We start from the raw sequence: 14,197 nt of genomic DNA on the forward strand, positions 1-14,197 counted from the left end.
TGTCTACTTTCCAAAATGGGGTCATTTGGGGGGGTTTTGTGCTATTTTGGCATTTTATGGCCTTCGAAACTGTGATAGGTAGTGAGGAGTTAAATCAAAAATTTGCACCCTTAGAAATCCTGAAGGTGGTGATTGGTTTTCGGGGTGCCGTGCGCGACTAGACTCCCAAAAAGTCCCACACATGTGGTATCCCCGTACTCGGGAGAAGCAGCAGAATGTATTTTGGGGTGTCATTTCACATATAACCATGGCATGTGTGAGCAATATATCATTTAGTGACAACTTTTTGTAAAAAAAATTTTTTTTTTTTTTTTGTCATTATTCAATCCCTTAGGACAAAAAAAATAAATATTCAATGGGCTCAACATACCCATCAGCAATTTCCTTGGGGTGTCTACTTTCCAAAATGGGGTCATTTGGGGGGGATTTGTACTGCCCTGCCATTTTAGCACCTCAAGAAATGAGATCGGCAGTCATAAATTAAAAGCTGTGTAAATTCCAGAAAATGTACTCTAGTTTGTAGACGCTATAACTTTTGCGCAAACCAAAAAATATACGCTTATTGACATTTTTTTTACTAAAGACATGTGGCTGAATAAATTTTGCCCTCAATGTATGACTAAAATTTAGTTTATTCGATTTTTCTTATAACAAAAAGAAGAAAATATCTTTTTTTTTCAAAATTTTCGCTCTTTTTCCATTTATATCGCAAAAAAAAAAAATCGCAGAGGCAATCAAATACCATCAAAAGAAAGCTCTATTTGTGGGAAGAAAAGGACGCAAATTTCGTTTGGGTGCAATATTGCATGACCGCGCAATTACCAGTTAAAGCAGCGCAGTGCGAAATTGCAAAAAGACCTCTGGTCCTTAAGGTGTTTATTGGTCCGGAGCTGAAGTGGTTAAAGAGCTAGTATATATATATAAAAAAATTAAAAAATAATAACAATTGTAAATGTTTCTGACTCCAAACTATTAATGCAGAACTCCTATTTCCACTATACATTTATGAATCTTATATAAAGCTTCCCTAGGGGTCCTTCTGTATAGAAGAGCTGTCCACCCACAAGTCTCATGCTGCATTGTAAAGTCTGATTGTGGTTTGGATCCAGGGGATCCCACTCAAACCTCTCAACCAATAAAAATTTAGGAATTTCTAATTCTTCCAGGTTCTATCCTAAATTAAGCATATCTCAACCTACAGACAAAAGTAATATACAGTGCAGCTTACCAGTCCTTAGATGTTGTGGCTGCATTAGTTTCTTTTTTTCATGTTTTTTTCCTTTATTTTACCTGATAATCCTGTGAATAACACATGTTTTTTTCCTTTATGTCTACACTAGTTTCTCCATCCATGGTTGTCACTCAGGCCGGACTTCAAACATGTTCCTTGTTCATTTCCATTACACGATGGATGGATAGGATTAGTCATTTACATAATAAATAGGGTTCCTTGTGCTTTCTTTAAAGCAAACTCACAGTAAGTGACAAGGACACTGCATTCCTGACAAAAACAACAGACATTTTCTGTACTTGCTGAAAATATACTTAAATATGAAGACTAACACAGCCATTACATTGAGGAACTAGTAAGATGCAATACTGTACATGTTTTCTTCTGACTTTAGATCCATTTTAAATAAAAACAACTTGGGCTGGAATTGGGTTCTAAAAACCCTTTTCCTGTTACAGTTTATTAGACAATACTTATGCAAGATGAGAGCATAGAATCCATTCAAAGCTGTTAGCACCAAAAAGGCGGAAGATGACATTGATGCCAATGGAACAAACACCAATTTTAGGAAATCAAAAACAAACACACTAAACAGTAAACTTACACTATAATCACTCAGACGTTATGAACAGTCAGGAATCAGAAGGAGCCTCAATAAGGAATATTACACTTCTTTGAGACACAGTATAGTGAGCAAAACAAACAGAGGAAATATTACTTACCTTAGAATAGTGAGCACTGAATCCAGACTGAGACATTTCCATTTCAAATGACACTGTCTGTTGTTCTGTTGTAGCTTTAATAAGAAAAAAAAAAAAAACATGTTATTGCCTTTAAGGGAATGCATTGTGGTATTGTATAGATGTGTTTATTTATGCCTTACCGAGGCATTAAAAAGTAGACATGGGTGCCGTCAAAAAAATTGTTTTGTTTCGTTCCGTTTCGTATAAAAAAAAAATTGTATTTCGTAATTCATGTTCAAAATTCAATTTGGATTCATACGAAATATGAATTTTCGTTAGGTTCATTAAAATAACGAAAGTTCGTTATGATGAATTTATCATTATGAGGGGCTTCCACCATCCCTGTGCTGTGCTGACTTCCTGGGTTTTTTAACCTTTAGTTTCGTTAATTTTTTGTAAAAATAACAAATGTTCATTATGATAAATTTATCATTATGAGGGGTTCCCACCATCCCTGTGCTGTGCTGACTTCCTGGGTTTTTAACTTTGAGGTTCATTAACTTTTCGTAACAATTGTGAATTTTCGTTATGAATTTGGATCTGAAATTCGTACATGAAATTTTGTATTACGTACAGAATTCGTATGTATTAAAAATCATATTTCGGATTCGTACGAATCTACTAAATTCCTGAAATTCATACAAACTAAACTAATCGCACATGTCTATTAAAAAGAATGTAATTGATTTTATTAGTAAGTATGTCATAGTACATATGAAAACGACGTCGATTTTTATCCAGCTAGTAGATGGAACTCTGTTCTTCTTTTTCACAAATTCTTTCGTTTTTACCTCTGCTGAAAGAAGACTGTTGTTTACAAAACTTAAAACGCAACCTAAAGTAGAAGTACAGCCAAAGCCAAATGAACTGCACTCTTGTGAGCTGAAGTCCGCTCTCTGCTGATGTCACAGAGTCACATTACCAAGGTGTCACACAAGAAACATCTCATGATGGGTAAAAGCAAAGAGCTCTCTCAAGACCTTCACAACCTTCGCAAAACATACTGATGGCATTGGTTACAAAATGTTCTGAATGTTCCGATGAGAACTGTTGGAGCCATAGTCCAGAAGTAGAAAGAATGTAATTTCACCACAAAGCAGCCACAACCAGGTGCTCCTTGCAAGATTTCTCACAGAAGAGTAAGAAGAATTATCAGAAGAGTTGTCCAAGAGCCAAGGACCACTTGTGGAGAGCTTCAGAAAGACCTTTAATTAACAGGTACAATTGTTTCAAAGAAAACAATAAGAATTGCACTCAACCGCCATGGCCTGTATGCACGCTCACCACGCAAGACTCCATTGTGGAAAAAAAATATGTTGAAGCTTGTTTAAAGTTTGCTGCTCAACATTTAGACAAGCCTGTGAAATACTGGGAGAATATACTATGGTCAGATGATACCAAAATTGAACTCTTTGGATGTCATAATACACACCATGTTTAGAGGTAATACGGCACTGCACGGCACACCAAAAACATAACATAACACCAAGAACACCTCCATACCAACAGTGACATTTCGAGGTGGGATCATTATGGTGTGGGGCTGTTTTTCAGCAGATGGTACTGGCAATCTTCATATCATTGAAGGAAGAATAAATGCAAAAATGTTCCAAGACATTCTTGATAAAAATCTGCTGCCATCTACCAAGATGATGAAACGGGGGTGGACATTTCAGCAAGACAATGATCCCAAACACAAAGCTAAGGAAACTCTAAATTGGTTTCAAAGAAAGAAAATAAAGCTGCTAGAATGGTCCAGCCAATCACTTGGCTTGATGCCAATAGAAAATCTATGGAAAGAACTAAAGATCAGAGTACAGTGATGAGGTCCACAGAACCTTCAAGATTTGAAGACTGTTTGTGTGGAAGAATGGGCCAAAATCACACCTGAGCAATGCATGCGACTAGTTTCTCCATACAGGAGGCGTTTTGAAGTGGTCATTGCCAACAAAGAATATTGTACAAAGTATTAAATACAGTTCAGTTAGCATGTTCAATACTTTGTCCCTGTGTCATTCCATTTTATTACAGATAACTTAATTGCTTAAAGAGGAAGTAAACCCTGATGGGTTTACTTCCTCTTTCATTCCCTGCAAAGGTAAAGCATAATGGACTACTATGCATCGCATAGTAGCCCATTATGTGTCACTTACCTGACACAGGAGCCAGCGATGTCACCGCTGTCCCCTGTAGTCCGGCGCATCCATCTTTGCGGTGGGGTCTCGCAGCTCCGCCGCTGTCATTCGGCGGAGCCGCGATGACGTCACTCCCGTGCATGCGCACGGGAGCCGACACGCGCGGCAGCTCCGTTGTTGGAAATGACGCGCTCAGTGCGCCTGCGCGCCGCTGTCTACGGCGCATGCGCCGTAGACAGCGGTGCCTGTCTTCGGGCAAATTTCTCCTAAACCGTATAGGTTTAGGAGATATTTCTTGGACCTACAGGTAAGCCTTAATCTAGGCTTACCTGTAGGTCAAAGTGGTTTGTAAGAGTTTTCAACCACTTTAACTTATTAGTTTTGGTTTCTTTGTATGCATGGATTGCATGGGTCGTTTCCGGCATGTGGTGAAAATTCATGTCAATCGCACCTTTAGAAATATATTTACGTAGAAAAATAGTGACGCGTTCAATTATATTTATATATTGTTGTCGTGCATACAGCTTGGTGTTACAGAGGGGAAGATGCAAGATCATTTTCCTCTTTAAATACTGTCATTGCAGAGTGGCCACAGTGGTTTTGGCACCTTATATTTATATCTCCAACACCTCTGCAAAAAACTTTGCATTTAATACTGTTCCAAAACATATATCTATTCAGTGAAGCGGAGCCCATAATGAATTCACTACTATATTATGCTGTAAAAGTGGTTGTAAATCCCTCTGACTGAAGTAACTAGCCTCAGGAGATACACAGAGATAAAACAAATAATTTTACATAATTTGTTCTGCAGCCTTTTTTCTTCTACTGTCTCCAAAAGCACAATTTTACACAGAAATTCTGAGCTCCAGAAGGCAGGGAGCAGGGATATGAAGTCGCACACTCCACAGCACAGAGTGGAGACCTGAGTGTAATCTGAGAACTGAGTGGAAGGAATGCACATGTGCAGCTGAGGCTGTCAATCACATGCTATATGCTGGAGCGGTGGCAGCATAGGTGACTCATACAGATAGCAGAGGGAAGAGAGAGTAGAGAGGAACCACACTGGGTGGTTTGGATCGAGGCTAGTACACACTATAGAAGGATATTCTTTGTTATTTTTTTAAAATTTTAGAGGTTTAATTCAGACAATGGCAACAGCTGCAATTGTGACAATATTTTTGAAAGATTCATTTTAAAATGATCCCCACTTCAATTATGACACAAATATGTACAGGCCGTCCAAAAAAAAATGAGATGGGGGGGACGACATGTACCTACTCAATACTGGCACAAATATGTCTCGGTTCACAATGCAGACCAGCTGGATATTAACCCTACAAGCAACACAGCCGCAGCATGTTTTTAAAATCGTATATTAAAATGCTATTTGTGAAGTATTGACTTCGGCACCTTTAAAATTCCCATTATTTCTCTATTTTGTATGTAGTAAATGCAGAGTTAGTTTTTTTTTAATGGACAGTTAAAGTAAAACAAAAAGGCAAAGCCTTTTCTTTTTTTCATTTCAGATAGTGTAAGGGAGGACTATAACCCCATGTCATTTTTGAAATCAATGTTCCTTTGGGGAGATTTCCCTTCACTTCCTGTCCGATAGACAAAACAGGAAGTTAGAGGAAGTCCCTCCAAAGTGAGGGAATCCTTGGTTGTTACCAGGGTTATCAGAACTAGTGTTCCTATTAAATGATTTCATCTCTATTTCTGTTCTGGGGACAACACAAAATGTGGGATTTTCTAAACTCTAAACTCTTTCTACTCTATCCAAAACTACAAAAAACAAAACGTTTTGGCTTTAGTTATACTTTAAGGCTGGGTTCACATATGAGCACACATCGGCTCACAGCAGGGGTCAGGTGCATCCTCGTTCACCATTTTAGGTCCAATTTCAGCCCAAAACTTTGAATGACTTGAAACAGACCAGAAGATGCACAGGACCCCTGTGCAAATCGTACCTGAACCGATGCGGAGATATGTGAACCGGCTCCATAGAGACTCAGTCACAATCTCCTGCTAATGTGAATTGAATGCGGAAACCCACAACTAATCCACATTAGTGTGAACCCGGCCTTGTACAATATATAGTTGCAGCAAATATATTGCCATATATATTTCCATATTTAGCAGGCGATTTAATACACCTTTTAATTAAATAATTTGTTTTTGGTGGAGCAACAATTTTTATTTTTACTCTTTCTGCCCACCATATGTACATTAATGCTTCCCCAGCATATTCCTCAATACTGAGGATCTGTATATATATGTCACCAGATGTCACTTTGAGCGGCTAGTGGCTCTCAATTCAGGAATCACTGACAGTTTCAGTCCCCATTGATGATAAGAAAGCCGGCCATGACAAGGTTTCACATAGTGATCACATGCAGGTTGGAGGGGCTTCAATGACAAAATAAGCCTTTAGCAAGCAGATAGCTTTGTAGATGCCACTGCAGCATGAAGTTAATAGTGCTAATCAGTTTAACCACCTCAATACTGGGCAATTACACCCCCTTCCTGCCCAGGCCGTTTTTCAGCTTTAAGCACTGTCACACTTTGAATGACAAGTGCGCGGTCATGCTACTGCTGCTGCTTCTTCTCACAAATAGAGCTTTCTTTTGGTGGTATTTAATCACGCCTGGGTTTTTTATTTTTTCCTAAAAAAAAACAAATAAATACCAAAAATTTTGAGAAAATTTTTTTGTTTCTGTTAGTAAATTTTGTAAATAAGTCATTTCTTTCCTTCACTGATGGACACTGATAAGCTGCACTGATGAACACTGATGAGGTGGCACTTATGGGCACTGATAAGGCGGCACTGATGAGGAGGCACTGAAGAGGAGGCATGAATATGCCACACTTATGGGTACAGATTGGTGACACTCATATGACGTCTATCCAGAACGGGAGCCGCACCGCCCAGCCGTGATTTGATGGTGAGCAGGCGGCAAGTGGTTAAGATTGTATCTTTCCATTAGAATTAGAAGAAAAAAAATTTTACTTTTTGGCAGATTTGTCAGATTTTTTAAAAACAGTGTACCAAAATCCTTATATAGTTAACCAGCTCCTGCCCAACCATCATTGTACTATAGCACAGTAATTTATAGAGTATAGACTTTCCCCTTTCCAGCTGGACGTCACATGACATCCTCCCTGCCTTTCCAGTCGTGGGGGTAAGCTGTGTCACTCGAACACAGAACATCGCCGATCATGGTAAACTGCCAATGACAGCGGCTCTTTACCATGTGATCGCTGTGTCCAATCATAGCCAATCACAAATGTAAACAAAGACCAGTAAATCACTGTTACCGGCATCTTCTCCTCTCACACTGATCCTGTGTGAGGAGGAAAATCATTTTATCCCCTTCCATACTGTGCAAAACACTGCCTGGGAATAAAATGTACCCATTAGTGATGGACGAACGTTTCGCCCGGCGGTCGTTTCGCGGCGAATTTCCGACATTCGCGGTCCGCACGTTCGAACGCCTTTTTCCGTCGTTCGCCGCGGCGGACTTACGTGTTTAATGTATACAAGAACTTTAACCTTTGGTGACACGTTTATCATGTGATACAGGACAGCCAATTGAGACATGACAGCACATGGACACTTGGACATTCCCCCTAACCTATAAATACACCCGATCCGGTGGCCATTTTACATTCTTTCTTCTGTTACGATAGGGACAGGTTCCTGTGTGGAGTAGGGAGAGATAAACCACTAGCTATTTGGTACACAAAAGTTCTTTTCAGGACTGGTATAGGTGTTAGGTGTTGATAGGTTTGCTGTGCTGCTGATTCTTGCAGCAGCCTGAGTGTCTTTTGTTAGTTTAGAGAAAGGGAAAGGACGGTGTATGCTACAGGGACAGCCAGATTAGTCTTTCATCATCATCATCATCATCATCATCATTAGCTGTTACTATCAAGGTCCACAAAAGAGCTGTTCCAGTAACCACTAATCGTTCTCTTTTTTTGCCAATTTGTATAGGGACAGGAAGGAAGCAGTGTTGTCAGGCAGTGAGGGTAATTTTAAAGACTTGCTGTTATTATTAGTTCCACAAAGGTTCTTTTCAGGACTGGTATCAGTGGTACAGTAATAGGCTTGTACATGTATAATATTCTTTCTTCCAAATATAGAAAGGATATTATACTTGACTGCTGCCCTTCTGCTGCAGTCTGCTAAACATTCACAACTCACTTGTTCCACAAAAGTTCTTATAAGGACTGGTAACTTGGTATAGGGTGCTACGGTACATAGGCTTGAGTGCGGTACAGTCTGCTGTTCTGTAAGGACCGCTATCGGTCCACAATAGATAGGGTTGACGTGCACCACTGCTGACCGCTGCCCTATACTGCAGCAGTCCTTCAGCGGTATAGGGACTGACGTACAGTCTGCTAATCACTAACACACAACCTGCTTGTTCCACAAAAGTTCTTATAAGGACTGGTAACTTGGTATAGGGTGCTACGGTACATAGGCTTGAGTGCGGTACAGTCTGCTGTTCTGTAAGGACCGCTATCGGTCCACAATAGATAGGGTTGACGTGCACCACTGCTGACCGCTGCCCTATACTGCAGCAGTCCTTCAGCGGTATAGGGACTGACGTACAGTCTGCTAATCACTAACACACAACCTGCTTGTTCCACAAAAGTTCTTATAAGGACTGGTAACTTGGTATAGGGTGCTACGGTACATAGGCTTGAGTGCGGTACAGTCTGCTGTTCTGTAAGGACCGCTATCGGTCCACAATAGATAGGGTTGACGTGCACCACTGCTGACCGCTGCCCTATACTGCAGCAGTCCTTCAGCGGTATAGGGACTGACGTACAGTCTGCTAAACACTAATACACAACCTGCTTGGTCCACAAAAGTTCTTATAAGGACTGGTAACTTGGTATAGGGTGCTACGGTACATAGGCTTGAGTGCGGTACAGTCTGCTGTTCTGTAAGGACCGCTATAGGTCCACAATAGATAGGGTTGACGTGCACCACTGCTGACCGCTCACCTATACTGCAGCAGTCCTTCAGCGGTATAGGGACTGACGTACAGTCTGCTAATCACTAACACACAACCTGCTTGTTCCACAAAAGTTCTTATAAGGACTGGTAACTTGGTATAGGGTGCTACGGTACATAGGCTTGAGTGCGGTACAGTCTGCTGTTCTGTAAGGACCGCTATCGGTCCACAATAGATAGGGTTGACGTGCACCACTGCTGACCGCTGCCCTATACTGCAGCAGTCCTTCAGCGGTATAGGGACTGACGTACAGTCTGCTAAACACTAATACACAACCTGCTTGGTCCACAAAAGTTCTTATAAGGACTGGTAACTTGGTATAGGGTGCTACGGTACATAGGCTTGAGTGCGGTACAGTCTGCTGTTCTGTAAGGACCGCTATCGGTCCACAATAGATAGGGTTGACGTGCACCACTGCTGACTGCTGCCCTATACTGCAGCAGTCCTTCATCGGTATAGGGACTAAGAGTTTTGTCACAGGGTCATTTAAAAAATGACAGGCAGAGGAAGAGGCAGGCCCTTCCGCAGGGGTGGTAGGGGTAGGGCAGGAGCAACAGGCTTGAGCCAAAGTGGGAAGTTGCAGAAGGTGCGTTCAATTACTTTAAAGGATGCACCAGACTTGGTTGAGTGGCTCGCTCAGCCTTACTCTTCTGCACCCTCCTCATCCTCTCGATCTGCACCCTCTTCTTCACTCTCTGCTATGTGCACCCCCAAAGACACTACCACCAACAACACGACCACCACCACCACCACCACATACCTTCCGCTTGAGTCACTGGAATTATTTTCCGATCCATATCAAGAGGACATTTCTGATGCGCAGCCACTCTTGGTATTGGATCAGGAAGAGGAGGTAGCAACAAGCGCTACTCAGCAGTCTGACGACAGTACCCAGATCAGCCCAAGGAGGAGGTTGGTCCCCGGTGTTGCTGCCTACTCCGAGATCTCTACTTATAGCGGTGGGGAAGGTGACGTTGATGATGACGTGTCTAGTGATGTCACGTGGGTGCCCACAAGAGAGGAAGAGGAGGGGAGTTCAGAGGGAGATATGGACCAGCAGATAGGGAGGAGAAGCAGGAATAACTTACATTGCACAGGAGGGACAAAGCAGACTGCAAATGTATCAGGAGCGAGTCATCGACCATGTACGGTCACATCTGGCGCTCCCAGGACACCGGCACATGGCTCCGCAGTGTGGGCTTTTTTTAACGTGTCCGCTGCTGACAATAGCGTTGCCATCTGCAATCTTTGCAGTCAACGCGTTAGTCGCGGTAAGCCCAATACTCACCTAGGGACGACCGCCTTAAGAAGGCACATGAGCAGCCATCACCGAGCCCAGTGGGAGCAACGGAACACACAAAGCCACACTGCAGGCTCTCACCGTCCAGCCTCGTCTTCTACTTCTCCTTCTCCTCTCTCCTCACAATTGTCCTCCACTCCACCTTCCATCACGCCAAGCTCACATTTTTCTGCAAAAAGGCAGGCTTCCGTGGGCCTAATGTTTGAGCGTAAAAAAATGATGACGCCGGATAACCCTCTTGCCCAACGGTTGGCGGCTGGCTTGTCAGAACTCATAGCCCGCCAACTACTGCCATATAAACTGGTGGACTCGGAGGCCTTTCGCAAATTTGTGGCCATTGGAACACCACAATGGAAGGTCCCAGGAAGGAAGTATTTCTCAGAGAAGGGCATCCCAGAGCTATATGGCCATGTTCAGCGGCAAGTGAATGTATCTCTGGCACACAGTGTCGGTGCCAAGATACATCTGACCACAGACACGTGGTCTAGCAAACACGGGCAGGGAAGGTATATCAGTTTTACTGCCCACTGGGTGAACCTTCTGACGGCCGTCAAGCATGTAACCCGTGGCACCCGTGTAGATTTGGTTTTACCGCCACGGATTGCATGCAGGCCTGACTCTTCTTCTCCTCCTCCTACTCCATCCTCCTCCCTCTCCTCCTCAGCTGCCTCCTCCTTTTCCGCTGCTAGCGTCTCTTCCGCTGCACCGCCCAAGCTCCCCAGAACCTATTCCACATGCCAGGTGAGACGTTGCCATGCCGTGCTGCGTCTGTTGTGCCTGGAAGCAAAGAGCCACACTGGCCCGGCACTCCTTTCAGCTTTGCGTTCACAGGCAGATGAGTGGCTAACACCGCTCAATTTGACAGTTGGTAAAGTGGTGTGTGACAACGGTGCCAATCTGCTTAGCGCATTGAAACAGGGCAAAATCACGCACGTGCCGTGCATGGCACACGTCTTAAACTTGGTCGTGCAGCGATTCCTTGTCAAATACCCTGGGGTCCAGGACATCTTGCGGCAGGCAAGGAAAATCTCATCCCATTTCAGAAGATCTTACACGGCCATGGCTCGCCTTGCTGACATTCAGCGGCGACACCATCTGCCGGTCAGACGTCTTATTTGCGATTGCCCGACGCGATGGAACTCAACCTTCTATATGCTTGATAGGCTGCTCCAGCAGAAACGTGCAGTTAACGTCTACCTGTATGAACTCTGCGAAAGAAACGGTTCTGGGGAGCTGGGTTTTTTTTCACCGCGCCAGTGGCTGCTCATGCGCGACACATGCAGACTTCTGCGGCCATTTGAGGAGATCACCAAACTGGTCAGTCGCAGCCATGGCGCCATCAGTGACATGGTACCTTATGCCTTCTTTCTGGAGCGTGCATTGCGTCGTGTCATTGATCAGGCTGTGGAGGAGCAGGAGCGGGAAGATGAGGAAGTCGCAATGCTGGATGAATTCCCAGGGGGGGCTACTCTATCTGAGACAAGTCAACAACAGGAGTCTGATGAGGAGTCAGAGGAGGATGGTGCCGGGGCGGATGAGCAGGAGCAAGAAGAGCATGCTTTAAACCTTTCTGGGATCCCTGTTGTGCGAGGATGGGGAGAGGAGAATGAAGAGGACGACATTATCCTGGATGATGAGCAGGAGCCAGGCCACCACACCGCTTCCACTTTAGTGCAAATGGGGGCCTTCATGCTCCAGTGTTTTAATAGGGACCCCCGTATAAAAAGCATGAGGGTCAAGGACCAGTACTGGGTGGCAACGTACTTAGACCCCCGGTACAAACACAAAATGGCGGAAATGTTACCGCCGTCGCAGAGGGCTGTCAGAATGCAGCACTTCCAGGCCTTGCTTCGAGAAATGCTGCATTCTGCTTTTGCGTGCGCTGGCAGAGGAGCAATTCCCACTCCCAGAGAAGGATTTGCGGGTACCAATCCAACAGCGCCTGCAAGAAGAGGCCGGTTTGAAGATGTGTTGGTGACTTCGGATATGAGGTCATTCTTTCAGCCGACCCATCGACAGGTGTCATCCGGATCCAGCATCAGGGAACGCCTAGACCGTCAGGTGTCCGACTACATTGGGTTAACGGCCGATGTGGACGCTCTGAGGAGTGATGAACCCCTAGACTACTGGGTGGGCAGGCTTGACCTCTGGCCAGAGCTTGCCCAATTTGCAATCGAACTGTTGGCTTGCCCCTCATCCAGTGTCCTGTCCGAAAGGACGTTCAGCGCAGCAGGGGGGATTGTGACCGATAAGCGTACTCGCCTAGCTCACGACAGTGTTAACTACCTCACATTTCTAAAAATGAATGAGGCATGGATCTCGGAGGAATTCAACACATGTGACCAGTAGACCATGTATATGTCTATAAACTATTTTTTTAATCAAGCACACAGACCTTCTTAATTCATTTGGCTCACTTCCTTGACCCAAAAAAGCACACCGTACTATATGCCCCTACCCTCCTCTTTGAAGAGGTTGAGCGGTGTCATATTTCTACTGGGGCTGCTTATGATATCCCTGTGCTGTGCTGACTTCCTCCTGGGGGTTCTTATTATGAAGGGATCACACTATCCCTGTGCTGTGCTGACTTCCTCCTGGGGGTTCTTATTATGAGGGGATCACACCATCCCTGTGCTGTGCTGACTTCCTCCTGGGGCTGCTTACGGTGCTGCTGTCAGTGCTGTATGTCACGGTGCTGCTGTCAGCGCTGTATGTCACGGTGCTGCTGTCAGCGCTGTATGTCACGGTGCTGCTGTCAGCGCTGTATGTCACGGTGCTGCTGTCAGCGCTGTATGTCACGGTGCTGCTGTCAGCGCTGTATGTCACGGTGCTGCTGTCAGCGCTGTATGTCACGGTGCTGCTGTCAGCGCTGTATGTCACGGTGCTGCTGTCAGTGCTCTGTATTACGGTGCTGCTGTCAGATGCCTCTATCACGGTGCATGTGTCATTCCGGTATGTCACGCTGCTGGTGATCATCTCCTGCACCCTCTTCTTTGCCTACCCTGGTCCCTGACCTTCCCTCTCCTCCATTGCCTTCATTAGCTCCATAGTCCTGAATTGTTAGAACAATTTCCCAAATAAAATAAAAATGCTTGTAGTTATCGATCCCAAATTCACCTCATACATGTATTATGTCATTGTCCAGATGGTGGGACTACGTTTTACCCCCTAATAATTACCACGTGGCCGCAAATTCGACATGAAGGTTTGCAAAGTTCGCCTCCCATTGAAGTCAATGGGGCCCGCGGCGAACGTTCGGTTTCGCGAACGTTTGGGTCCGTTCGCATTTCGCTTTCGCGAAACGTCCCGTCGGAAGTTCGTCCATCACTAGTACCCATCACAGCCGCCATCAGTGCAGCCTATCAGTCTACCCATCACAGCAGCCATCAGTGCAGCCTATCAGTGTATGTAGCAGTATAAACGCTGTCTTAAATTTATGAAGAAAAATTACTTATTTGCAAAATTTTATCATAAAAACTATTTTTCGTATATTGTAAAAAATAAAAAAACAAGTGGTGCTTTTATTCCACCAAAAAAAAAGCTCCGTCTGCCTCAAAAAAAATATAAAAACGTTGTTGGAGTATAGCATTGCATAACTAATGCGTGATTAATTTTCATTCATTGTGTGAAATGGTTATTATTATTATATTATAATTATTGTCAAATTATTGTCATGCTGACTACTGCATTTTGTCTAGGCACCTAGGCATGACCTTTATTCATGACAGGGTTTAATAGAATTACTGTTCAGCATTGTAGTGTAT

At 43.9% G+C, this 14,197-nt stretch overlaps 1 protein-coding gene across 1 annotated transcript in view; it reads right to left on the bottom strand.

Annotated features, from left to right (window-relative positions):
* The window catches only part of ITGA1 (integrin subunit alpha 1), a 223,978-nt gene that overhangs the window by 75,563 nt on the left and 134,218 nt on the right, over window positions 1-14,197 (bottom strand). The window contains exon 10 of the mRNA XM_077462760.1: window positions 1,954-2,027. Within this exon, the coding sequence (XP_077318886.1) occupies window positions 1,954-2,027 (74 nt within the window). The remainder of the gene's footprint in view (window positions 1-1,953; window positions 2,028-14,197) is intronic.

Source organism: Lithobates pipiens, unplaced genomic scaffold (genome assembly GCF_037356315.1).
Source record: "Lithobates pipiens isolate NorthernLeopardFrog02 unplaced genomic scaffold, aLitPip1_a1.2 Scaffold_3, whole genome shotgun sequence".
In the NCBI taxonomy this organism is placed as follows: Eukaryota; Metazoa; Chordata; class Amphibia; order Anura; family Ranidae; genus Lithobates; species Lithobates pipiens.